Genomic DNA, 27,775 nt, shown 5'->3' with positions numbered 1-27,775 from the left:
TTAAAGGGAAGACTAAGTGAAAAAGCTGTCAAATTTAAGTGATTTAAATGTTTTAAAGTAACTTGGATCTGCTCCTAGCAGTGTAGTTGCAGTCTGTCTTCAGCAAAAGTGTTTTCTGTGCAGCTTACTGACTAGGGCATGTAGGCTGTCTGCGCTATGTGCATTTGGAAGTTCTGTTTGAGGCTGGCTCTAGCTTGGGCCCATGGACTACACGCTCATTATTATTTGGAGCATTTTAGGTGTGTGCCTCTGGTTCAACTGTATACCTGTGGAATTTCATTGGTGTGATCCAAGGCAGTTCTGCATCACAGACCAAACTCCAATAAATGGGGAGAGCTAGGAGATTTACTTCAAGGGTACAATCCTGATCTGAATGAAAACACAAGGGTAGTTTCACGCCTTTGTTCAAGTTCGTCTCTATGTGGTGTGAAGGTTGCAAATAGGATAGTATTTTTCCTATAAAAAGGCAATTTCTGTAGTGCCTTAAGGAAACATTCCTTTCCTGTCAATGCTACGAGGTGTGCTGTTAACTTCTTTCACCAGTACACTATCTGTATGTGAAAGTGATTATTGTGATCCAACCTCTGGAAAGAAGGGCCCAGAAATGTACTGACATTTACCAAAGGGCTCTTTGTGGTAGGCCTGCCCTTTATTATACGTTTTCAGAAACATTGTAATCAAGCTCTTCTATAATGATGTGTTCTGTAATAAAGCAGAAATATTCTCTCATTATAGTCGGGGTGGGGGCTCAACAACCAACATATGCCTTTCCTCAGCTACATGAGTTGCTGGAGGAGCCTTCAGGCCCACGGTTCACAGGAGTGCCATTAAAACGACTGAGCTCACATCTTGTAATTGGACTGTTTGTGTATTTTTACAGAGCAGCTATGTATTGAATAATAGCCTTAATGAGGAGGATAATTTTCTTCCTAAGCAACAATCACGAAACAATTTGTCATGAACTAAAAGCCTAACACAATTTCACAAATTTATTGCTAAATCACTTTAATGATTATTTTAGAGTGGGCGGTCAAAAACGAAAAGCAGCACAAGAAATAGTTTCAAAAGTGCTAAAGAAAATGAAATTGTCGATCTGGATATTGTTTTTGTATTCATTTTAGCCAGGTGAAGTGAATGGAAGGCATCGGGTTCATGAGGAAATGAAGTTTGGAGGTTGCTGCTAAACTTGCTAAATTCTTACTAAACTACCGTGTCTCAGCAGAAGAGCAGACTTCCTTAGCGTTGGGTGCCACACAGGTTCCATGACCCAACGCAGTAGGAGCTGAAGAAAACAGCCTTGGGCAGAACTGAGGTCAGCTACATCTAAGGCTTTATCTGAAGGCTTGTAAAAGCTGGCAAGCCCTGTTGCAAAAGAGAAGCCAGTGTAAGGTGTGTCAGGTAGGCTGCTTTGTTCATGATAGTTCGGAACTACTCCAGGCCAACTGCCAATGGCCAGTCTCCTTCTCTGTTAACCCTACAAAATTATCCTTTCTGTTCCCCAAAGTCTCAAGCCTGGTTGTATGTGATGAGTACAAACATCACTTTCACAGACTATGTAGCTCTAAAGAACCGTTCTGACCCAGACTCTTGTGGATGAAGCATCACCAGTAATAACTTTTAAATCTGACACATGTCCATTCAATCTGAACAAAGATACGGGACAGGCAAATAATTCTCCACCAACATTTCTGTTTTCCTGGGTCTGAGCAAGCACAGCAATGCCAGTGGTAAGGCACTGTGAATTCTCACAGTTAAGTGTTTTTTAGGTAATTAAGGACATCAGACAGGATCTCTGACACAATACATATTCTCCAACAGAGGCTGAGAACATCTGTTGATTCCCTATTTGTTCTGCAGGCAATTTTGTTTCTCTTCTTCATGTTATTGAAAAGACAAATGGGCTGAATCTCCTGTGTGTAGCACCTCTGAAGTCAGTCAGATTAAGCCAACATCAGATCAGAATCAGATCCATAATTTTCTCCTGTCAAACTGTCGCCCACTCACCCTGCATTTGGAATTAACACTGGGGAAATTACCAGCCTGGGCCATGCTGACTTGTTTGACTATGAACCAGGCTTAGCAACATGGGTAGACAAAGAGTAGAAATTAACCAGCAGGAGTCTTTTAATGATCCAAACCAAAACAAATAAAACAGAAGGAGGTATAAAATACCATAGGATATTTACAGTCTCATTAACAGAGTTAGTGAGATGTGAGCTAACAAGTGTCATTTCTTTTTCTGGACAGACCAGAATGATTACTGCTTTTAGAACCTGTATAGCAGTATATGTAATCAGAGGGGAAAAGGGCTTCCCTGTAAAATCTGTGTTGTGTTCCCAGTGTCATGTAAAAATTTAGAAGTAGAATTGACAAAGGAGACTTTAGTAGTTTCATGTGTTACAAGTTCCACAGCCACAAGCTAAAAGGGAATAAAGAGCCAAGCTTAGTCTAAGGTTTCCTGGTGGGCTCATGGCATCCTAGAATTTACAAGGATATCTCAAGTTAAGGAGCTGATTCATAACTTAGCCCTACAATACATACCTAAGTAAAATGAAGACCTGCATTTGCAGTTTAATTCAACTATTAAGGAGCCTCATACATTACAAAGATGTTATTAATTTTAAAAGGTTTAACTTTTGATTTCTTTGTATCTGGTGTACATTGCTCCAGAGGACAGATTTAATTCTAACTGAATCCATTGACAAAAACTTGCATTGAAAAATCCTTAATTCCAAAGTTTTTGCAGAAAGAAAATTCCTGGTGAAGCTGATGGGAGCTTTCTTAGCTGCCCTTTATAATTGAATTAACTTCACTGAAAGATGTATCTGATAATTTCCTTCAGTGTGATTATCCGTTATATTAAAAATGGCGTATTTTATCAGATCGTATACATATCATTGTCAGTTTATGATGGAAATCCTTACTAGCAGAATTCTAAATCTATGTAAGGAAAACCCAAACAAAAACCACTGTGCAGTTGCCTGTGCTACTTGGATTTATCCTGATCAACAAATTTGTTATCATACCTGCAGGATACCTTATGAAAGGTAAGTAAGTGTCACAGAGATTTATGACCCAATTGTAAAATAATTCTCTTATTTGTATTGAGAATTACATGCACATTTAAAATAATACACATTTTTTGACAAATAAGAAGGCATGTACTTGTCGTCATCAATAGTGACATTTGTCTGGTATTGCTCACCTGTTGATTTCAGGGAGTTGTATGAGGGAAGTCATTGTGTATAGTCTTGTTTTATGGAGGATAAGAGACTAGCCCAAGGTGTGCAGTTGGAGGGAGTAACGAGTCTAGGTCTCCTAAGTCCTAGTTTGAAGTTCTGCCCAAGTGTCCACAGTTGGGTATGTGAAATGAGTTTATCGTGTTCACAGGTTGGATCTGTGATTCTGTTTTCTCTAAAATTATTTTCTGTTGCTGCACAGAAATTGCAGGTCATTTTAACTACAAGGATTTCCATCTTCCTTTTAAAAAGTCATGCTTCTTTATTGTTTGTTTGTTTTTAATTGTGCCTTTGAATTAATAGTAACAGAGGTATTTGAAAGAGCAACAAATTAGACCATTAATTTTGGTTTTAGAAGTAGCCATACTTTTAAATCCTTATAAATCCTACTTGGATTTACATATACTTAGGGAGGCTTAGCCTTAAGATTCTGGATGTGCATGCAAGGGCAGAATTTGGTTGAGATTGCAAAAATAGAGCAAGCATAGATGAAAGATACACTGGAAAATGAGCTGATGTGCACAGTTGTAACCAACTTTCAGAGATCTCGTCATCTGCTGTTTTCAAAGAAACGTGGGCCTGGGATAGTGATGAAAAAAATGAACTGGTTCTTTCCTTTCTTTGTCCTGCAGATGGAAAAATGAACAAAGTTAAATGGATTTTGACGTGGCCATTGATATTCTTGCTTTTTTGCACCATTCCAAACTGCAGCAAACCACGCTGGGAGAGTTGGTTTATGTTCACATTTGTCTTATCCACTCTCTGGATTGCCTTGTTCTCCTACTTCATGGTGTGGATGGTAAGCACATGTAGCAAGACATGCTGTACTGAGTGAAACGTGCATCACAAAATAGATCATAGACTTTTGTATATTTGTTAAAGACATAATCATGGTGTAGTCTCTTCAGTTTACCCTCTTCATTATTATAATTTTAGCATTCTGCTACTCTTTCCTGCACACACGATTGAGCCTTTACTATATAGGGCCCAACACGGTGCATGAAGGTGCCAGCTCGATTTTCAAAACAATGTGGGCATCCACATCCTACTAATGAAAGGGAATCTAAGTGGTAGCATGCAATTCCCAGCAGCTGTCCTGAGACACCTTTAGAAATTTGGCTGTAGGCTCTGATACTGAAACATGCTGAAAAGGCAGATGGATGGCAAAATTTGAAGTGCTGTAAAACACCTTGAGTAGAGTGGAATAATGCAAGAAAGTTCTTCTTAGTGAAGAGTATTATGCTTGCTTGTATGCTTCCATTTGCCCTAGATCTGTGAGAAGTAGTATATCAGGTGTAGTAATTTGTGACCAAGGAGCACACTTACTTGGAGATTTGAATAGCTTCCTTTTTTCTTTCTTTCTTTTCTTTTTTCACTTTAAGTTTACGTTTGCAGTCAGAGAAGAGTCATGAATAGGAAAGCTCCTCAAAGTAGTTTCTGTGATGGAAACAAAAATAACCATAATTTTGAAGTATAGAAAGTTACCTTTTTCTATTCTAAAAGATGCAAACCCAAGAAGTTGTATATACCTATCGCTAGAAGATAGGATGTGCCGCCAAAATTCATATGCTCATTTTTCCTTTTAAAAGAAAATATAGTGAAGAGGCAGTCAGCTTGTTTCGTGCTCAGACTATGCATATGTCTTATACATATACACACTCATAGCCACATATATATTCTTATAAGCATATATATGGAAGACGTTTTGTTCATGAGCTCCTTACCTGCAAAATATTTTTGGATAGAGAACCTCTCTGCCTTCTCCAAATGTGTCAGACATTTGCAGATTGCTTTACGTTTATGCTTCCTCTCGTGGAAGATTCCGTGTTTTCTATATACTTGATGCACAATGTTTTGCATTATAAAGTAATCCCCCACTCTCTTAACGTGGAGAAATCCATATGCCAGCCACTCATTCTGCCTGGTATAATGGTGCTAAAGCCACACATTCATTTCATACCATATGTCCTTTGTCAGACCATGCTCTGTACCTTGGTTCCATTTGCAGATGTCCCTTTCACAAACAAGAGACATACACACCAAGGCTCCAACACATCTTATTTTAAGACACACACAGACCTTAATACTCTGTTACCACTTGCAGCAGGAGAATGATGCCTACTCCTACTCCTGAGCCACAGCTTGCCTCTGAGAATATGAAGGTTTGTTAGTGGGTTCCTAAAGAATACCTTTTCCTTGGCAAAGGGTCCAGTCTTCCTCCTGTAAAAGACTGCCAAACTACTTCAAGAAAGCAACACAGAGACTTAAAGGCTTTCACCCTTAGCAGTCTCTGCAAGGAAGCAGCTGCCTGTTCCTGCTTCAGTCCTCTCGCTCTCACAAGGCCATTCCCTTTGCATGCTCAGCTGCCTGTTCAGCCTTTTCTCCTGACTCTTTTTCAGTCTTCTTTGGATGTTCCAGCTAAATACTATTCCCTGTTCTCTCCCAAGAGTTCTGCTACAAGCTTCAGCCCTTCCTCTAGCACTTTTAAAGCTGCATCTGGATTCTCAGGGGATAGTATAACCAGACATGCTCACTTTGGGATTATATCAGGAGTCATTCAAGAAAGTGTTTCCTTCTTCATGTGTTGGAATATAATAAGTTCTTCGTATTTCTGGCCCTATATCACAATGTAAATTGACTCCAGTCCTCTTGAGAAAAGAACCAATAAGGATCTTGCCATTTTGGGAATAAAGTAAAAACAAAACCATGTCCATGCTTTTCCTTAAAAAATCAGTATGTCCTATTAGAATTACAGAAAATGGTGCTTATTTTTTGCTCATAAAATGTTGAAGAATATGACCAAAGTACTTTTCCTTTTTACAAGGTTGATTTTAGGCTGGTTATTATTTGCAGAAATAGATTTGAGTCTAATTCTGCTAGGGTCCACAACAGAAATCAAAGTTAAGAGTCTGTCACCACTGTATTGGATTGAGGAGACTTTCCAAATATGACAGGGTAACCTACTTTCCTCATTGTTCAGGTGACGGTGATCGGATACACGCTTGGGATACCAGATGTGATCATGGGTATTACTTTCCTAGCTGCAGGAACAAGCGTCCCAGACTGCATGGCCAGCCTAATAGTAGCAAGACAAGGTACTGTGCCTGCAGGAGCATTCCTGCAATGTTACGTACTTGCTCTATGATTTGCTTCCTCCATACAAACAAATCCTCAATGCAATTTTATTCTTATTTATTTATTTATTCTCACTGTTTCAGGGCCCAGTTAAAAAATAAAATGCTTTAAGTATGGTGAACTAAGAAGTCATCCCTGTCCTGTTATTGTTTGCTTATTGAGACTGGGCACAGCCTAACATTCTTGAAGGTCATTCAAAACTCAGATATCCCATGCATGGTGTTATCAGTCTGGGTAAAAAGATACGAGCCAGACAAAACTGGAAGATCAGCTATTAAAAAAACTGCATTGAAGAATATGTGCTAACCAGCACTAGTCCATGTAAAACTTGTACTGATTTTTAGAAGACCTCCTGAACCCAGGGGAGTGAAGTGGTTAAGATGATCTGGCAGAAGTGATGTTGCTCCAAGCATACTTTTCATCCAAATGCAGACCTCTTTCCCTTTGGGATATATGAATAGTGGCACTGGAAAGGCTTTTAGATAAATGTTAGCTATGTCTTCATCAGCTTTCCAACTGAAATTTTAAAATGTTTTCTCATGTATTTTTAACATTTGATTAAGGTTTTTTACTTTTTTTTTTTTGAGAAATGTCTGTAGCCATATTCCTTCCTGTTGTTGAAAAACATTAAACCCAAAATGATCGCCCTGTACTACAGGAGGATAAGAACAGCTCCTAATTGTATTCTTTTCCACCATTCGTATCTCCATAGTCTGTTTTTTTCCCAGATAAGATGATCTCCAGAACACATCACTGAGCAAATAACAAGTTCTGAAGTGATAAATTAAGTACCCCAAAGTCCCACATTTGTAGTTTGAGATAGAAATAATGATCTTAAATTCCACTTGATTAAAAGGAATGATCTATTTAAAACATTTCGTTCTCGAATTTGTATTATCTCTTTTGTGCAGGAAAATCTCACAAAAGCAGAACAAAAGTATTCAGGATTCTTATGGAACAACCTTCCTACTAAATTAGCTTTCCATATGTAGTATTAAGTGAACAGCTTTTTGAAAGAACAGAAGGAAAACATTACGTTTTTTAATTAACAGAGTGCTGCTTTAAATCAGTTCTTTAGTATTAGGAGAAAGTACTGAAAGGATTGTTTACTCTGAAAGTGAAGCTAAGCAGTAGCTTGGGGAAAAAGCAGCCCCTCTTGTTCAAGGACAGTGTTTTTGCACTACTTGGAATCCAAAAAGATGGTTACAAGACAGATAGCAGACAAATATCTAAAGAGTAGAGAGGGACACTGCCATGAAAAGCAGCAGATCGAAAGCACAACCTTTCTATGAGCATCTCCCTTCAAGCAGAGACTGTACCTGTGATCGGGCAGTGTCTGTCTGTGCTCTCTGTACTCTAAGTATTTGTAGGATGCGTCCCATTTATGTCAGAGTTCCTATTCCTTCCTGGTGTGGGTTTTGCAGAAAGGAGTCAATAGTTAAGCCAGTGCCTTGGGGAAATTAGACAGAGAAGAGTTCTTCTGCCTTCCTCACGTTTATTGATACTGGTGTAGAATAAGATGGCAGCCAGTGATGAGCATTAGGACTGGATTTTGAGTAATGCCTAGCGACTTCATCACCATTTACTCTTTTTTAAAATTTTTATTTCATGTCCCACTTGATGGTTCCTAAAGTGAAGTCATTGCTGATTAAACCCATACCCCACAGAAGTGCTTAATATCTTTGACTCCCATCTGGTTGAGTTCTTTTCTGGACCACTTTTCAGCATCCATGTGAGCTGTGTGTCCACAGACTAAATCCAGTAGCCAACCTGCAGGTTCCCCGTGGCTGCAGTCTATCTAGAACACAAGAGCATCAACTTCATTTTTGAACTGACATTGAACACAGGCTGAATGAATACCATGCACTCAATAAAGCTTTCCAAGCCACAAAGAAGATGCAGACTCTGGCTAGTCCAAGGGGGCTTGGATCAATGCCAATCATTCCCCTTTAATTTCCTGTAGAACACTGAATATTGATCCTACACTTTTGTTTTTACCTGAAGGTTGTTTTTCCTTTGCAGGCCTTGGTGACATGGCAGTATCCAACACAATAGGAAGCAATGTCTTTGACATTCTGGTGGGCCTTGGTGTTCCATGGGGTTTGCAGACCATGGCGATTGATTGTGGATCAACTGTATGTATACTGGATATGTTTTTAATGTGTTCCTTTTCTCTATTAAAAAGCAAACAGTCAACCATATCCTAAAAAGAAAGCATGCAAATAAAAAACAACCAACTAAACAGCAAATGCTGAGCATGTATTGGTTTATGAATAAGGTGTTATTTCTTTGCCAAGGAACCAGGAGTTACATAAACAATTTTATTTCCACAAGCTGTAATTAATTCACAGTCTGCTAACTAGAGTACATTATATTCTATAGCAAAAAACAGGGCCATGCATGTCTGTTCATGTTACAGTCATTTTCTCACTGCACAGTCACAAGCATGTCTGTCTTCCCGTACCTTAGTATTTTTGTAAGGCAAGACTAACGGCATATCTCCATCATGAGGAGATATAACATAAAATCCATTAAAAATGCTGATTTTATTTGCTCATTTATTTCTATGGAGGTGGGAATCCTTACACATTTGTTTTAAATCCTTAACCCTCCCATTCTCCATTATGCTAAATCTGTCACGGGTTTGTATAGTTTAAAATGTGTAAGTCAGTCACTATACAAGGCAGAAGGTGGACTACCATAAATCAGTAAATTGATTTCTGATCTCTAAAATGCAATTATTATATTCTGAATGTTTTAAAGGTATCTTTTTTTTTTTTTTTTGGTCTAATTACCACAGGTTAAAATAAACAGTAAAGGACTGGTCTATTCAGTTGCACTTTTGCTAGGATCAGTGGCACTGACTGTAAGTATATGTGTTTCCAAATGTGACTCTTCAGAATATTCTGATTGCAAAATAATCATTAACTATTTACTTTACATAATCTGGAAGGAAAAATTGAAAGTACTTATTATCCCCAAAGTATCAATTCTTATAAAATGCCATTCTTATAACAGTACCATGAGTAGAAGAGCTGCCATTGTCCTCCGTGACTGAAATCTGACATTTGGTGCAGAAGACATGCCAGATGTGTGTAGGTTTCCATTGATTTCAGTGTCAGTGTTGAAATTATGTGATCCAATAATACTCCTTTGCTCCTGTGTCCAGCTGCATACCCCAGGCATGTCTCTACTTTATGCTAGGGCAAGTTCCAGATATGTTTCATCCCTCTTTTTATCCCTCCATCTCTGATTTTCAAACCAGCCTAGACTAACGAAGTGTTGTAGCCAAAACCCTTAATGAAGACTAGTCTGTGAGGACTGTGAACTTCAGAACTCTGAACAGGCATGCTAAATGTCACTCAGTTACCTTTAGAACACAAGACTAGTTAAGGTGAAACAATAGCTCTGTTTCAAAAGTCGATTTTATGGTACTTAGGGTTCTCTGATCCTGCTGACTCCCAGGGAGCCGTCTGTGGAAAGAATCAAATCCCAAAGGTATAAAAATACCCATTTATACTAACATCTTACACTGGCTGCCTGTGGAGGCTCTTGTAGAGGAGGGGATCATCATGGGAGTTTCTACACTGTTGCATGGCTAGGTCTTAGAAAACTCCACATCACCTGTGCACGACTTAAGTGGTGGAATGACTGTTCACTTTGCCACTAACTTCCTAGTGCCTCTGATAATAAAAGTGGTGGGAGCCTGTTCTTTTCTTTTCCTATCCCCAGTTCCATCATACTGCACGGTGCCTGTGAAACAACAAAGATGTTTTTTAGACATTTGTATATGACGTTGCTGCATGCTTACTGGTAACCAGCACTTTGGAAAATATGTGAGGATTATGCAGATGTGTTCCTATGCTAGCTGCTCAGGGTTTTCTGAAAAGACTCTTTTCAGCCATATCATTTGAGTTCAAAGCATCTATTGTCGTCTCATTTGTTCTACTGGATACCCTGATTCCCCCAGATCCTCCCCCAGAAAAACTCTTTGGAGAGTAATTGTTCAGAAGCACTCAACACCACTGAAAATAGGAGCCTTCATGTGGATTTCATTGCTTTGCTGCTTGTAATTTGTAACTCCCCTTAGTTCTGGAGCTGAGTAAAACGTCAAAGAAAGCAGCTCTTCCAAAGCTGTTGAAAGAATGAGCATTAGGTGCTGGTGTTCTACTGGGACATAAAGGATCTGTAGGGGAGCACTTTGGGGAGAGGCATATTCAGGGCATTTCTTTAGTTCATAGCCAATCAGTGAATGAGTGCTGCCTGACTAGAATGTGCCCCACGTACTGAAAATGCCCCGCATACTGAAACTGAGCACCTAGGGTCCTGTTTCTCTGTTCCATGAAGAACTTCTGAAGTGGCCTTAAAGCGGGTTCATTTAATGGTTTGTAAAGGGAATTTCAGACAAAAGAAAGGCCAGAGTTTGAGTCATTGGACTGGGTTTTTACGTTCTTTTTCTTGATCAGAAAAACATATGTTGCCTTTTTATTCTGTAAAATACCAAGAATATATTTTTATCTTGGTTCAGGATCTCTAATTCAAAAGGCTCTCATTTTTAGCTTATAATTGTCTCCAAAAGTCTCCTTTGTGGCTTAATTAACTAACACTTTGTTTGCTTGCAGGTGTTTGGAATCCATGTAAATAAGTGGAAACTTGACAGGAAATTAGGCATCTACGTGTTGTTTCTTTATGCTGTTTTCCTGTGTTTCTCTATATTGATAGAGTTTAATGTCTTCACCTTTGTCAACCTCCCTATGTGCCGAGAAGAACTTTAAACTACAATAAGGAGAGAGACTGCAATTATTCTGAGTACATGTGCTGTAAATGACAGGAGACATTTCGCATTCCTACCTTCTTTCCATCAGTAATTGAGTGTCATTCCTGCTTCTTCAGCTACCAAGCACTTTTACCTGTGTGGAAGGAAAGCATACCTTTCTTGTAACATGCTAGCTCAAGGCAACCAAAGCATTTTCCTTCTCTTTGGATATTGCTGCTCAGTCATAAAGCTGTGTGGATCTTACGCAGAACTCTCAAATGTCCCCACGTATGGGACTTTCTGTTGTGATTTTCGTTCTCCTTTTGCAGACAATCAAACACCACCTCCAAGGTTAACAAGAAGACTGGAGAAAAATCTTTATAGTTCTTTAGCTTTTGACACTTACTTTCCATGGAAGGAAAAGAGGCAAGCTCAGAACTTTTCTTGGCTTAGTCAAAATGTCTCAACTACAGGACCAGAAAGTCCAAGGCACATATCATGGCATGCACTGTTGAGGACATCATTTCCCCTTTCAAGTGCTCTGCTTATAGAGGAACTGCAAGGACAGTTTTGATGGCAGTGTTGAATATTTATCATTCTTTTCAATGAAGATGAACAATGCAGCAGAGAAAGAAGAGGAAATGGTTGTATGTTGTATCACTTCTGATGATGCACACTAAAAGTTTGACTATCTGCATATCGAAGAAGAGAATTACATGCAGAAATTTATACTTGAAAAATAATGTTTTACCATTAATAAGGAATGCTGTATATATTAGTATAAACTAACATTTGTGGAATATTACACCATGAGAAATATTTTGCATTGGCCCTCGTATGCCCATTTTGTAAATTTAGAAGAAACTAAACAAATAAAATACAACTGGGTGCTCAGTAACTAACAGTTACTGTTATCAGCTGAGAAAAGTATCTGAACGTAATCCAGACTTTCTAACAAAACCCACCCTGGTTATGATTTGATTTGTTTGATGGGGGAAAGAAGCTTATTTCATCAGTCAAGAAGCTGGTGTATTCTCTACTCTTTATTTATTCCCAGAAGCTTAATGAAGGTGGGTGTCTGACACTGAGCAGTGCAGATAAAAAACAGGTAGACAAAAGCAAATCTGTCAAGAGAATGTGGTCTTTGATTGGATTGTATGCAAGTTTTGAGGCATGATATACTTCTTTTTAACCCCCAGTAGAAGCCAGGTTTTGATATCCTATCCACCAGCATAAATCTGATATAGGGAATTACTCTGGAGGTAAATGACAGCAGGATCTGGCCCAGAGTATTAAAAATAGTGGGTAACATTCCATATTGTAGTAATCATAAGACTGCAAATCACTGAGACAGTGTGCATATTTTGCATTGCTACTAAACTTCAAAATATTTTAAAGTTGTATATGAATGAAAGATCACAAAGTTTCTAAAGAAGCACATTTAACTTTATACATAGATTTCTTTTTAATTTTTTAATGTTTATAAACCAAATCTGCCAACCAGAAGTTGATGCATTTTTAAATATATTAATATATTTTGCACTTAAGACTACATATTAAAATTCCCATTACTATGTCAATGAGAACATATTAAAGAACCTTAATAAATAAGCACTAAATCAAAAAAGTTCCTTATCTTGGCATATCTGACAAATAATTCTGTTCAACCAGCTCACATGTAGGACACTGTTTACACCAGGCAATGTGTTTACAATTAAGGCTATTTAAAATTTATTTTGATACAAATCAAGGAGTGTATTCTGCTGTTAAACATTTTTTAGGAATTGAATCCTTTCAATGTAATGCTAAGGAAAAAATAGCAACGTGTTCGTTATTTGCTGTACGCTCCGTGGCAAACGTCAGTATTAGCACCCATTTAGGGTTTTTCACTTTAATAAGGTAGTTAGGTAGTTAAGCTACCAGTCCTAAAGATGGCAATAAATACAGCATTATTAAAATGCTTTATTGAATAGGCAAGCATGACAGTAAACACATTTGTCCTCAAGTATGCAGATGACCCCGTTTCCTGGCATTCAAGACATTTTTGCTGTGCTGTAGCAGCAAAGCAGAAGAGGTGGAATTCAGTCTTTGAGTTCATGGTGGAGTTCGTCTTTGAGTCTTCTGTTGCAGAAAGGCTGTGAAGGAGCATCCCTCTTTACTCTTCCTTTCTTCCCTGCTCTTTCAGGAGGACAGTTTGGTGCTGATACTCCTGTGATGGCTTAGATATGAGGCTGAAAGGAGCAGAGGTAGAGGCAGGGCTTGGAGAGCTAGTTGCCTCCAAGCAAACATTTGCTCTTCTGTGCACAGTTCAGGCAGCTCAGATGTATTTACACTATGGAAGAGTGGTCTAGTTTTGAATGCCGACTGATCAGCTGAGTTGATAGTGATGAGGGCATCAACATTTACAGTGCCAGATCCAGCAAATTGTACTGTACCTTCATATTTCTGATTCAGGTAACTTTAAAAGACTAGGGGCACTCATTTGTTCCATAGCAGCTGATTCCCAGCTCAAATATGCGTGAAATTGTGTTTGCTAATGCCATGAATTATTGAGACATCATTTAGAATTATTTTGCCTAAATTGAATATCACCTGCTCCAAAAATCAGGAGTGTTCTGTTGTAGGAAGAGACAGGGTTGGAGGGTAATACTGACCTTAAATCACATGGCTGGTCCTGGCATTTTATACTCCTACGTAAAACATAGACCAACTTCAGGACTGTTTCTATGGATTGTAATGCTGCGTTTCCTGAGGCAGTCTCACATGCATCTTGTGTTATGAGACAGGTGTCATGCCATGCTTATCATTACAAATGACGTTAGTAGGATTATCCTATGACAAAACAATATGACCAGGGATATATTGTTTGCCAAAGAGTTACTAGATGCCGTATCAGGGCCTTGATGACACATGATCATATGAAGTAGTTAGAGTCTCTATATAGGCATTACCAATATGTTGAAATAAATAAAGATGGCAATTAAAGGCTGAACCATGCAGATAAACTAAATGGCCTGAGAAAGATCTGTTTGACAGGTTGTTGTATGTCAGATACCCACTTCAGAATGTGTCAGTAATTCAGGAGAATATTGCTGAGTAATAGCGGACTAGTGCCTTTCACATGTACAGAAAATAATTTGCTTGGGTGGTCAGGAAACCACTACAAATTTTGCCCTTTCCCAATCAAGATAAGGGGTGATTTGCACTTGGCTCTCTGAAGTTACTGCAACTCTACATTGTGTCTGTTCAGGTTGTGTCTGCAAAATTTTGTAGCTGTGTTGTTTTACTATCCACTGTAAAAGTTAGCTGGCACGTGTGCCACAGCGGTGTGTAAGTTAATATTCAGTTCAAGAGTGAAGAGAAAGCTGGTGGATGTGAGAGGAAAACTGTTACTGTGATCTGAAAATCGCCAGCGTACTAACACTGAAAAGTAATACAATTCAGAAAAAGATATCCCTTATCCAGCAAAGCTTAACTTCGGTAGGATTGATTCCATGCTTAAAGCTAAACACACATCCAAGTGCCTTGCTGGATCGTTTCCTAAGATGACAGCTGAGCATGGTTTCTGTCACATCCAGATCTTTTCATATGTTACTGGTTTCTTAGTCTACAATTTTAATTTTTCCCTCAAGTTAAAAGCTTTGTCTGGAATCTATGGACCTCTGCTCTGCTGATACCACTTTAGATTCCTGCTTGTGTAAATAAGAGGAGAACAGGTTCCTTGTCCCAAAGGTTTCAGAACTGTCCTGGTGTACAAACAGGACCATAACTGAAGTACAGCTGGCCAAGCAGAGCTCCCAGCAGCTCTTTTCTGCTGCAGTTCCACTGGAGTAGTACAGTCCCACAGAGATGATCCACTGAGTTCAGCAGTGTCTGATCCCATACGGACCATAACACTCATACTACTTTATAAAGTTGTGTGATCAAAGTTCAGCTACTGCTACTCTGAGTCCTACTGAAAGTATTGCCTGAATTAAAATTTCAGGCTTGGGATCTGCATGCCTAAATCTAATTCTAAGAAGCTACGGTTATGGTTTCTCAATGACTACTGATGATCTAAGGGCTGCTCTCTGGGCTCGAGTCCAGCCTAGCAGAACACCTGAAGTCTTCCCAACAGGTACAGCAGAGTCAACCGTCTTTCTCCTGGCTCAGTCATTGGCGTGCCAATTTTATTTTATTTTATTTTGAAATGCTTGCTGCAGCTGTGACTAACGCGTAATTAGTTTCTGGTTTTAGATTATATTTGTAAACATTCTGTCAACATGTAAACAAACAGAAAAGGTCTTTCCTACTCCAATACTTATACAGCAATTATAGAGGAGACGCTATTCTTTGATTTCCTTTGTGACTGTGCTTTAATTACATGCACTTGTTTTTATTATGTTTGCTCTAGTTGCACAAATCCCTCATGAGTTTGGGTGTCTTCCATTTTTGGATCTCTTGCAATTGTAATGTCATTTATTTGTGTACCACTGTTAGATTGTTTTTTGGTAGAGTGCTTTAAGCTGTATAAATACTGCCTCATTATTCATGCTAAGGAAAGATCAGACCTAATGTAATATGAAACAGACACTAAATTAACACTGATAGCCAGGTGAAACCAAAGAATCTTGCTGATTGAAGTGCAACACCTTTGGACATAATGTTCTGTCATTGCAAGCCTCAGATCCTTCAGTTACTTGTGTTTAAGCACTCAGAAGAAAAGCTCTTCAGCTCACGCATTTACCACACATTTTCCTTTATATTTCTTTGAGTCTGAACTCTAGATTTTTCAGTCTGTTGGGTGGTGAGATTTATATGATGGTTACATGGGTAAATGACAGCATTTAATTCCAGCAACTCTGTACCAAGCCCCTTATTGCCCCTTATTACTTTATTGAACTATTTTGAAAACTCTGTATGCAAGTGATTGGCGTTGTGCTGAAAAGAAGAATGTCGTTCAACTGATACGTGCATTCCAGTTTCTGACCTGGTGTGCACAAGTTTAAAAACCTCCTTTGAATAACTTGAGCTTGCATTTTCTTACGTTTCCCCTGCGTGGTGTCCTCATATTTTCTCCCATATTTCTCATATTTTCTCCCCAGAGAAAGCTGTGAGATCCTTACATCCCTGTCCCAAAATCTGAGATATATATAGCTCCTTCTCCACAGGCTGACCTGTATAATGATGGTGACAGTTTGTACATCCCGTGTTCTACTTGCTACCATACTTCTGCCATACAGTACACTGTCTGAAAGAAATGAAAGAGCGTAGGAACCTAATAACATTTGAATATTTTCTTACAAGAATTACTGAATTTAATTCCATTTCTTTCTTACTTGCACAAAGAATTTATGTGATTGTTGCTGTCTTATCACTGAGATGATCTTGGTAAACTTGAAAGACAAATACAACGGTAGGTTTATAGCAACAGGGAATTGTGACAAAATCTAAAGGTTATCAGAATATATCAAAAACAGACAGGTGAAGTCTCTGGAAAATCTAATACCAACTGTGATGCTTCTTTTCAGAGGGTTTTGCAGCAAGATTATTGCCTTCACTCATATCCCAGTTGGGTATGCAAAGAACACTTGTAAGTCTGCTTCCCCAGCAGCATCACTGTTCCAAATGCTGAAACTGCAGCAAAGTTACGACCAAATTCTTGCCTTCTCGTTCTTGGAAGGGGCGCCAGCGCTCATTCACATCCTGGTAGTTGGCACAAATTTTTATCAGTGGAACTGAGAGTAGAATTTGGCTCCCACTATCTCCTCCATTGCAAGAAAGTATTCGAAATTGTTTATGATCACTAAAATAACTTCTGAACCTTTTAAATTTCCCTGTGTTTCATACTTGCAGGCATTTGCAGTGCACCCTTAGGAGGTTCAATACCTCTTAAAATATTATTACAACTTTCTAGAACCGCTTACTTTGAAAACAGAAAGGGATGAGTTTGTAAACTGTAAATAACACAAATCTATTTATCATGTTATTTATTTTTTCAATGACTGTGACCTTATGCACTGTGAATGCTCTGTGATATGGGGTCCTTTGTACAGATAAATATGTCATGAAATCCAAATGGATTTAATGTGATAATTTGTTACAAAATGTTGGCATGATAATTGATTATTTTTGTTGTGAAAATTTTAAAAAATAGTTAACTAAACATTTATAAAAAATTCTAGCAGTCAGTATTGTAATGCACTATATTATCAACATATGTACACTATCAATAAATTATATAAGAACAACTTGAGTGTTTGCAGTATTTTTCTCAGATGCTGAGAACATGTGAAGCATTCTCATATATATTGTTGAAAATCTAAAATTTCAGGACCCAGCTAGGATATGTGCCTGCACTTTCTTGGTGAAATTTGGTCCCTGCTGAACTGCATGACAGAAGGCTCACACATTTTCGTCTATTCAAGGGAGTATCACCTGGATCAAGCTAATTTTGGGGTGAGTTAAGTTCATCAATTTGATTCACAGTGATTCCGAAATGCGTGATTTGCTCTTTTGGGACTAGCTATGTTTACCAAGAATGTTTCAAGAAACATTTAGACGGTGTTGTCAGATGTAGGGTCTGATTTTTGGGTGCTCCTGTGTGGAGCCAGAACTTGGACTCGATAGTCGTTGTGGGTCCCTTCCAACTCAGGATATTCTGTGATTCTATGAGCTGCCCATCCCAGGGTTTCAGGTGCCTTCTGCTGTAGGTATGCAGTCTGTGGTGTGGAAGGAAAACCTTTAAATGCAGTTCTCTGAAAAAAGGAACAGGGAATTACCTTACTCATGTGCTAGTTTATCAACAATTTCATTAGATAAGAGTCCTTCAATTAATGCTCCTAGCCAGTTTACTGCAAGGAGATAAAGTTTGACCTTATTTTTCTTAACCACAGTGCATGCTTTTGGAATCCCTGTTGCTGTATAAACCTGTGATTAGCCACTCTGTTTCTGTACATCGACAGAAGAGTCCTTGTGAAGTGGAGAAGAGCGATACCATGCATTCTTTGACTTTTGCACAAGGGTTCATTCTTTGGTATATGCTAGGCTAACTGTTTCTAGGCTGGGGAAAGGAAAAGATTCCTTCTTCCATACAGAACTAACTTCTGAAAATTGAAATCTGAATGTAGAAAGTACCCATTCTTTTAATCCCCCACACATTTGACCTCATGACCCATCGTGATCTGTTATGTAATAGGCTCTATGAAAGGGACATCATGTATGGGTTGGTGACACAATAGGCATGACAATTCCTACAGGAATATACCATATTATTGATGCAGTCGTGTCCTACTGTGTGGAAAGTGGAACTGCTGTTTAATCTGTGAATGTGCTGAAAGCACTTTATTAAAACCAAAGTGCTTGTTGCACTTAGGGCCTTCCATCATAAACCATTTTTAAACCTTCCCAACTCAGCTGCATAAAAATAATAATAGGAAAAGAAAAGGGCTGCAGAATGGTGTGGTTTAAGATGGATAGGGTGAATCAGTCCTAGAAAAGCCAAGAATACACCCCCTGCCCCTAGCATACACTGAAATTGTAGCAATTTTTAGGCTGAAAATTAGCTTCATAAGTACATTGCATCTAAATATCCCAAATTATTGAAAAATTCAATTCTTTCTCTAAAACCTGTTTGGCTTGGACGAATCACAGAGAAGTGGTGTTTTGCGGTGTCTGAGCATTACATTGTCAATTAGCTTTTGTGTAATTGTATACTTCCACAGCCTGATCACACAACACAATGTCAGACTCCAAACCTGCCGGATCTCTGGCTTAAGAAAAACACTCAGCAAAGCTCTGACAAAATCTCTTACATAAAAACTTGTCTTCATTTTCATACTTTGAATATTCTACAGAAATGCTTAAGTGTATTGCAAAGATACTAAATATTTTGCAGGGGGAAAAAAAAAAAAAAAGAAACTTTGAAAATAACTTTTGCCCAATATCTTTAACACAAGTAATTTCAAAACTTTAAACTTCTGAAAGTGTACATTCTTTAAATTGCAAATTGTGTGAAAGATTTCACAAGAAACAAAAAAATGAGCTCCCAAATCGAGTGAAACTGAAACACAACAACAATTCTGGATTTTTCATATTCTGTCATTTTCTTTTTTTTTTTCCTGTGTGTTTTTAATAGTTCTTGCCCAACAACATCTTGGAAATGCCTAACACTTGCTGAAAACTGGTATTCTGCTGCAAAATCTTAGCTCTTTTCCATCATGCAGCCTTCCAGTCAGGCTTTTGGACTTTCTAAGAGAAACCCTTCTAAAAGCTAGAAGATACACCTTCTAACGCCAACGGGTTTGATTGAAAAACCCTTGAGAAGAGTTCATCTTGAGATGCACAGGTGCGTCTTGATGATGGTAATGGTCCCTCGGACTCCCCCTAGCTCAGTGCCAGCAGAACTGGCTCTGTGCTGTACACTGAGGTCTAGTCGCCCTCAGACTGATATGCTGACAGCTGCCTGGCATTTCCATTTCCAGTGTGGGCTGCATGGCACAGCCTGCTTGCTGGACAATATCTTCAAAAGCTGAGAAATTCCTTTTGAAAATAAAAGGAGCAAAAAGGTCTCCCTCTCTGTTCCATGAATTGCTTTTCTCTGCCTCTGCTTCATATTTCTGCTGTATTCTTTTCCATAATGCGTTCTCCCAGCATCCAGTATTTCCTGAATGACAGAGCTGCCAAATAGGAGTGCCACCAGCCCTGTCTGACAGCACATCTGTCAGTCCCCAGCCTCCACAGCTGGTCTATATTTAGTTGGGTTTCCAGTACGGCACACACCACTCAACCACTTCAGTAACTCCAGGTCAAATGTGCTCCGAGGCTGTCTGGAGCTTCACGGCATGGATAGCTACTCGTTTACCAGCAGTCTTACAGCCTTACCATTACCTTTTGCTTTAACTAGGAACTTTTTTGCATAACTGTCCTCTGTCTGTGTTAGACATTTCACTTTCTCAGGTCCTGTGTAAATATAAAGGTTTCCAAGCTCCATCTGGTTCCAGTTACTCAAGCAATAGAAATACACATGCTTCAGGAATTTGCAGACGGAGACTTACTGCCTTGCTGCTTATAAAATCCTTTACAAAGTTCACCATGCTCTGTTGCCTACTGACATACCTGTAGTCTGTAAAACAATTTCCCGCAAATTTACTTACGTTAGAGAAACAAACTGGAAGCTGACAGTCTCGGGCCCTTCTCTCTAATAAGGCTAACCTGCCTTCACTACTAAATATGGCTTTATAATACACACGCGCACGCACACACACACACACCCTTGACCACCAAAGACTGCCTCTTCCTGAAATCCCCCGTTCATATAAATACAGGAAGTAGAAATAAGAGAGGCTAAAATCAGACCTTCTTGGCAGTTTGCTTTCATTTCAGTGCTTGTTTAGTTGTCTGCCCTCCGATACTACCGAGCCTGAAGCTGGTTTCACACATCCTCCCCCTGCAGTCCCTTGAAATATCATCTTCAGTACAAACCTAAGGATGTGGAGGTTCTGCTCAGCGATGGCAAGGAATTGCTTTCTTTACCAAGGAACTCTAAAGCCACTGTGAAACAGAAAGTATCTTAAAGTTTGCTGTAATGATGAAAACATCAGCTGGAGACGAGGGAGCCAGGGATGACTCAGGGTAAGTCCTGAAACTTAAGTCACTGTTTTTAGTAACTATGTCGCTTTGCTTTTCCCACTTAACAAAGAGCTCTCAACTGCATTTGCAAGCTGGCTGGGGGGTTTTCAGCTACACAATCGCAATGGTGTGGCACGATCATGCTGTAAGTTACAGTATTTCCTTTAGCTAACATGTTCCTGCTGAAAACAGACTGCGATACCTTTATTTAACTGGAGTCTCAGCTATTTAGGGAAGAATAAGCACAAATTCCAAGCTGCGATTTAGGGGAAAGGACAGAATAAGGGAGTTCTGTGCTGTTTGGAAACGTGACAAATCCTTCCTGGGAGGCTTGCTTTGTTTCTACTGAAATGCTGAGAATTGGGTAAGGGCTCGTCCCTACAAGCTGGTGCTCACTCCAGCCCTACCTAGCGAAGGTGCACACGAACCATGTCCGCAGACTCCCAGGAGACTTCAGACGTACTTTCAGTTAGGAAACGACTCCAGGCTTTCCTCGCTCCTGGCAAACAGACACGGCACCTTGCAGGTTCATGCTCCAAGAAAACACAGTGGGAGAGAAAATAGGTTTTGACTGGGAGGACAGTCAGCTGCCGGGGCTCCAGGATCAGGCTGGAATCTGCCCAAGGCTCAGTTATATCATAAAGCCGATGCTGAAGCTGAGCGTTTCTGTTTCCTGTTGAAAACAATCAGGGGAAAATGACACAGCTGCTGGAACTTCCAGTCACCCCCTTGGAAAAACATACAATACCAGATATTAAGAGCGCTTTTTATCTGCCTGACACACTTAGAAAGACTTTTTTCCCACGAATGAAAGCTCCTAGCTGTGTCCATGGTGGGTGCAGTAGAAGAAGCTGTATAGGTGGGTGGATACGGTGTACTTGCATTTTCAGTCACCAAGTGTGCTGCAACTCGGTCTCCTTCAGCTTGCAGCACACAGTCAAAAAGGGGGTAGAAAAGCCGCTGACAGGCAGCTATAGCTCCACCATAGCACTGTCCCAAATGTGCACATGGAGTGCAGGGGATGGAGGGAAAACCCTGCATTGCAACTGTCACTGCTTTTGCCTTCAGATATTTACTGAGTCACAAGGAACAACGTTACGCCTGGTCCAAGGTACAATTACTCAGTTCAACTTAGTGCCAAACACTAAGGGACAAGGATCACATAGCCATAAGAAAAAAAAAAGAAAAAAAAAAAAGGAAAGAACCAAATCCCAGCTGACTGACAAGAGGAACTTAGTAGATAGCAATCCAAGGAATAGGTACTTTGCAGATACTCCCTGCATTTATGATAGTTAAGATGCCACATACTGAGAAACTGAAAGATTTATGCTGTTTATCACTTTCTTAACTTGGTTGAAAGGAGCCACACACTTACAAAGATTTGCTTTCAGTTTAGTGTTGCAGGAGAAAATAAGCCACAAACCCTAGATTTGGGCTGTAAATAAGTGGTTGAAGGAATATCGAAGCATGAACGGGCATAACGCATGTGTTCTTCATAAATCTGTGAGCATCTGAATAATTTAATAACATACTTTTATTTCATTAACTGATTGTCTTTATTTACAGTCTATCTCCCACTCTTAAATAAGGACTTAAGTAATTAAAAATGTGTTTCAACTTTGTTTGCATGTCAGAATATTGCTGAAGATCCTAAAAAATTACACTTCAGCGAGCATACCTTGTGGCCTCCAACATGGTACGGAATTAGAAATGTGACTAACTGACTAAATGTGACTTTTTGGTTATGTTCACGTGGAACTAGGCACATATTTCGTAAAGTATTTGTAGATAAAATTGGTAGCTTTCGAAAGAGATGGTAACAGAGGTAAACTGATGATGGGACAATTTGGACACAATTTAAAATTCTGTGCACAAAAATTGCGTGAGCAACTGCTGAGATTGTACCTTTGTCCACCTGGGTCTTAATTAATTAATTAATTAATAATTTATTTTGAAAATTGTGGGTTATTAAATGGGAAAACTTCCTTACATGCACAGAAACTATGGTAGTGCTAATTATCATAGGAGTACCCTGGCAACTTGGAAAGTGTCTGTGTGTCTAGTCCTTGCAGTGACCAAAGGGTCTACTTTGCATGTAGCAAATCACTAAGGAGGTTGTGCTTACTTACACCTTTGAAATGGCAGGAAGATGCTGGGAAGAAATCTGCATCCAAAACCAATAGCTCCTCAGAGACAGATGTGGGGAGGAGGCTAACTAAGGGCTGGATAGAAATCAGTCTAATCAGATTCTTCCAAAACGGGTTGGAGAGGAACAAGGAAATTATAACCAGTTATCCAAGCTAGAGTCAGGCTAACTCAGCTAGGAGCGTTAATAAGTGATGAGATCACAAAACATCTGGAGAAATGTGAGCTGATTGAGCCTGGTGACCACAGTTTCATGAAATGGTATATGCCTTCATTCCAACATCTGGGAAATGTATGGAGGAGATGATGAGAAGAGCAGACGGGGAGCCGAGACAGACATAATCAGCAATATGTAAATATTAAATAGTCATTGAGGACAGTGGCTGGTGCAGGCAGTTGGGATGGGTTACAGCGGTTCTCACTTCTGGGGCACCAGGCTAGCTAATGAAGTGATGGCCGTACATCTTTTTGGAGCCACGTCTTTTTGGCACAAAACCCACCATCACAATTGACATTGATTTCACGCAGCGAATGTAGAAAGAAGAGGCCAAGAACTGGAGGAGTCTGGGAACGTACGACTCTCATGGGCTCACAGATCTTAGCTTCAGAGGGGACTGATTTGATTATCTAATCTGATCTCCTGTGTAGAGAATGCCAGAGAACAACTCTGGTAAGCACCCCGTCAAACCCATCCTTTGTGCTTGAATGGGAGCTTTCAAATCCTTGTTGGCCAAAAAAGCTCTCATATCGAGTGGCTCTCCTGCCCAGGTTACACACCTCCCTCTGCGGTAGGGTGAGTAAGTCTAACACGAACATTTTCAGGTTTGAACTGAGAAAACAATTTTAAAGAAAAATACAACTCTCTTTGAGAGCTGTCCTATGAGAAGAACTATAATCTAAGCTGGTTTGAATTGGTGAGCAAGTTGTGTTGGCCTCAGAAGGTCTTGGGCACAATGCAGAGTGCTGCTGAACAAAACCCTCAGCCCAGTACATGTGGGGAGCTGTGCTGAAGTGGGGAAGGGGCAGTTCAGGCAGCTGGAAACAAACCAGTGTTATCAAATCCCCCTGATGTCTGTCAAACTCTGATAAAGGGGAAGATTTTCCTTTCCCACAGGATGGTGCTTCTCAGGAAGGAAATAACTGCGTTGCACCAGGATCAGGATATTACTGTAAAGATACAAAGAAAGAGGTGCTCTCTAAAGAGGCTTGGTGCACTCACAGAGTGGACTTTTATCTCCTGAAATTCAATTAAGAGAAAAGCGTGTTCACAACCACACTGACTCATCGTGTGATCGCCAGCCTCAGTGGGTGCTTTGAGCACTTTGTGCAGTGGTGCTGGTGCTAGCGCGGAAGGCGACTGGCCCTTCGATAGCTCAGGTGCAGACCACACTCAAAAAGTTGCCCTTGATTAGGGAGCTCCTCATCATTGCAGACAGCCCCATGCCGGCGTTCATAGGAATGGAGGCATGAACGTAAGCCGTAAGCAATCTTCTGTTCATCTCCTCTCCACTACAGTTTCAGCTAAAGATAGTTTCTCACTTCCTGTCCTAAATGGCTACGTGCTCTCTTGATTTTCCAACCTAGAGGCAGTATAGGCTGAAATACACACACGTGTGTGTGAATGCGGCTGTCTCGCTCCGTGTGTACAGCTATACACGCTCAATGGTGTGTCCTGGAGAGTGGCTGTGAGGATTGCTTGTTGCAGCTTTGGCTTGGCTCCATCCCCTGCCACACCACGTGCACGTAGTTCACATATCTCAGAGAGGATCTATTTTATAGTATTTTTCCTACTAAAAATATAGTAGGACTATATTTTTACTCATCCGTGATTAAATATAGATGGTTTCTCAGAGATCAGCAGCATAGGTTTGTGAGACTCAGAAAGATCTCTAAATTGACCTGAAAAACAGACATTAAATACCTAAAACCAGTCTATTAGAAAAAGAAGCTGCAGCAAGGTTAAATTCCCAGAGCTTTAAGTGCTTGTCTGCTTTGATTGCTAAAGAGCACAGAAACCTAAGTGAGCTAGTGAAACTAGGACAACATACTGTCCATCGCAGACCTTTAACCATTATAATTTTGGAAGGGAGTAGGTTTTTTTGCATTTGGGAATAGAAATAAATAGTTCTTTGGGGGGGGTCATTAGAAAGCAAAGGCAGCTGTTTGGAATGACTGACCGAATTCTGGTCACAAGAATTGTGACAGAATCCACAGATGGATCTGTGAGCAGAGGGTAAGGATGGTCATCAAAAGCCCTGCGGTGTCCCTGAAGACTAGCCACACTTTCCCAACTGCAGTGTGAAGCATTCATACTACCAAAGAAAATTTTAGGTTTACGTTTAGAATAGTTATGGATCAAAACAGAAAACAAGAATGGACGAAGTCTGTTTTTCTGCAGAAGAGTATCTTTAAGGCCTCTTCTGGCCTTAAAAAAACAGTGGAACCTTAAACCTTAAAAAAAAACAGTGGAAGCAGTTAATGAAAAGCCATGCTAAAAAGGCACTTAAGCAGCAATTCTTGGAGAGAAAGCACTGTTCTAAGGGGTGGTCCACAATCCACCATGTGTCCTAGATTACTTCCCACTTTTCAGATTATTTTTCTTTCTGTGGTGCTGAATGGGTATTTCATCATAGGTAACTAAAGTGGAATCTCCACGGTAAATCTTCATCTAGGGCCAGGTTTGCACTAGGAGTAGGATCGAGACTGAATCACTCGTTTGCCTTTAATTCAACTTCTGTCCACCCCACCCACCCCTTACACACGTGCCTCGTATGGTTCAAAGGAGCTCCTGTGACCTCTCACAGCTGGGTACGGTCCCTAGAGAGTCACTTCTCTTGTCACCAAGTACGAAATCCACCTGCCTCCTCCTCCTCCAGCTTCTCCACCCCTGGGGCTCTGGCTGGCTGGCTGGCCATTCACAGCAGAGCTAAACCCCAAAGCAGTGGGACTGTGAATGGGTTTCTCCCCAGGGGCACTGCAGCCACATCCATCTGCCTCAGCTGCATTTGGATTACTGAACCAGTTCGAGGCAGGGACCCTAACCAGTAATGAACGTGCTGGTGCTTATCCGTACAGAGGACTGGGGATGCTATTGCAATACAGATAAGTAAATAAGGAGACCCCTAAATAAATGGTGCTTATTTTCAATAATCATCCAAAAAGGCAAGACCTGCTTATTGATCTTACCCTATCTGTACCACAGTTGTCCCAGGTATGAATTATAACTGAGTATTAGCACTATATCATCAGAGCGATGTAAGAATTGATTAGTTGAAATTTGTTAGGAGTTTTTAAGGTGGCCAAAGGCAAGATGATGCTGATGTTTAGGAGAAAGGCTTGAAAAAACATTCTTCTGTTTGGAGGAGGTCCTTTTATCAGTTTCTCAAGGCTGCAAAGTCTATAGTAGAAATCCTGCTGGTCACCTAATTCTGTCTGGCTTAGGAGAAATAATTTGCTCCTACAGGAGGTTCAGTGTGAGGATGGAGAGAACGAAACTCTGGCAGTCTTTGGTTTTCCCAGTTACATTCGCCCAAACTTTAGTGGGGTTGTGTGTGGAGAAGGAAGTGATTTTCTTTGCCCTGGTGAATATTTGTGGTCATTATCTCTGAGCTGGAGGGGGCTGGAGTGCTTGTTGTGTATTTTATAATGCTAAAGACCCTCAAACATTAGTATTTGTGCAGGGATATATGAGAAAAATTCTTTCTTAAAACTTGGGCACGGGTAATACATAAGAGATTTAATAAAGGTGCTTTCTTCTCCAGCATTCACTGAATGAGAGGAGGCAATGCCCTTACAGTCCTAGTGGGAATGGCTTGGGTCACTGACTCTTATCAGAGCTGTAGGACTTGCTCAAAGCTGGGTAAAATTACTGGAATTACTAGCCATGGACTGTAGGGGTCATAACACTGCATTAATGGAGTGAAACCAATAGGGGCTGCCCTTGAATTTGAAGAGCAAAAGCTCTGGAAGGTGTGTATATATTATTGAGTCCTGTCCTGCATACCCACCAGTCAAACGAAGGTGGGCAGCACTTCCAGGAGAGCCAGCCAGCAGGGGAATACTCTGAAAATCATGTCGACAGGGGCAGGGCGCATCTATACTGCAAAGCAGGGCGTGTAAGGGTGGTGGGCACGCCCAGGCTCCAGCATTGGTCTAGGTGGCTTAAAGAAAAGCAGCAGTGAGAAGACAGCTGACCAGGGGCAGGCCTCCTGGGGGACTAACCACCAGAAAGGGTGCATAGCATTTGCAGGGGTTAAAACCTGGCTGTCAAACCTCTGCTAAGCTCCTACGCAGGGTAGAGATGTGTGAGGGTGGCAACCCATCTTCTGCAGAGGGACAGTGGAGGCTGGTACACAAGGTTGCTTATGCACATGCTGTATTTTCTGCCAAGACTCTTGGCACCCCACTCGCTCTCTGCAGCACTCTGGTATCGACAAGCTGCTTGAACAGTGTAGGAACACGTGTACAACCCCAACCTCCCCCTGACTGAAGCAATCCCCAGGCGTGCACGTGGCCAAGTTGGAGGTTTTTGCTGGTGTCAGTCCGGAGTAACTCCAACAGAGAGAAACTGAGACAGAAATCCCTTCCAGGCTCTTGGGTTCTTGCTTCTCAGACGGACAAGGCAAGCTTTCAGCTGGTGTTTTTTAGCTGTGAAGTTTGTGTGTGTATATGTGTGTTTAAAGGCATGATAAAACAGCGCTGCAGAGCAGCTGTGGTCAAGCAAGCAGAGTTATTTAAGCTGTGCAAATATAATAGAGCAACAGGCGTCACCCAATATGGTAAATATCGTAGCCGCAAGCCTTTCCTTTGTCCATTTTATGCCTCTCTGAGCTATCTAAACTAATTCTACCCACTTCCAGAAATGGGATCTCTAAATCAATGTATCTTGCCA

General features: G+C 40.3%; 2 protein-coding genes and 1 long non-coding RNA gene across 9 annotated transcripts in view; 2 read left to right on the top strand and 1 right to left on the bottom strand.

The window, feature by feature from the left end:
- The window catches only part of SLC24A4 (solute carrier family 24 member 4), a 93,109-nt gene extending 81,877 nt beyond the window's left edge, over window positions 1-11,232 (top strand). For 6 of the 7 annotated variants that reach the window (XM_040558711.1, XM_040558710.1, XM_040558707.1 and 3 more), the window contains 5 exons: window positions 3,872-4,038; window positions 6,220-6,334; window positions 8,397-8,509; window positions 9,175-9,240; window positions 10,997-11,232. In XM_040558711.1, coding sequence (XP_040414645.1) covers window positions 3,872-4,038; window positions 6,220-6,334; window positions 8,397-8,509; window positions 9,175-9,240; window positions 10,997-11,149 — 614 coding nt within the window. In that variant the 3' untranslated portion in view covers window positions 11,150-11,232. Of the gene's footprint in view, window positions 1-3,871; window positions 4,039-6,219; window positions 6,335-8,396; window positions 8,510-9,174; window positions 9,241-9,813; window positions 9,873-10,996 lie in introns of all 7 variants that reach the window. The other variant, XM_040558709.1, reaches the window with a different exon arrangement.
- On the bottom strand, window positions 7,799-11,274 carry LOC121070911. The gene is made up of 3 exons (XR_005820290.1): window positions 11,226-11,274; window positions 8,373-8,548; window positions 7,799-8,172 (listed from the first exon to the last, which is right to left on the bottom strand). It is a non-coding gene; the product is annotated as an uncharacterized LOC121070911 (long non-coding RNA).
- A 7,942-nt stretch (window positions 11,275-19,216) lies between these two features.
- Window positions 19,217-27,775, top strand: part of RIN3 (Ras and Rab interactor 3) — a 75,324-nt gene continuing 66,765 nt past the window's right edge. Inside the window, exon 1 of the mRNA XM_040560379.1 lies at window positions 19,217-20,742. Coding sequence (XP_040416313.1) covers window positions 20,696-20,742 — 47 coding nt within the window. The 5' untranslated portion in view covers window positions 19,217-20,695. The remainder of the gene's footprint in view (window positions 20,743-27,775) is intronic.

This window comes from Cygnus olor, chromosome 5 (genome assembly GCF_009769625.2).
Source record: "Cygnus olor isolate bCygOlo1 chromosome 5, bCygOlo1.pri.v2, whole genome shotgun sequence".
Taxonomy (NCBI): domain Eukaryota; kingdom Metazoa; phylum Chordata; class Aves; order Anseriformes; family Anatidae; genus Cygnus; species Cygnus olor.
Note: the sequence above shows the minus strand (reverse complement) of the source record. Positions and strands in the feature narration are given on the sequence as shown.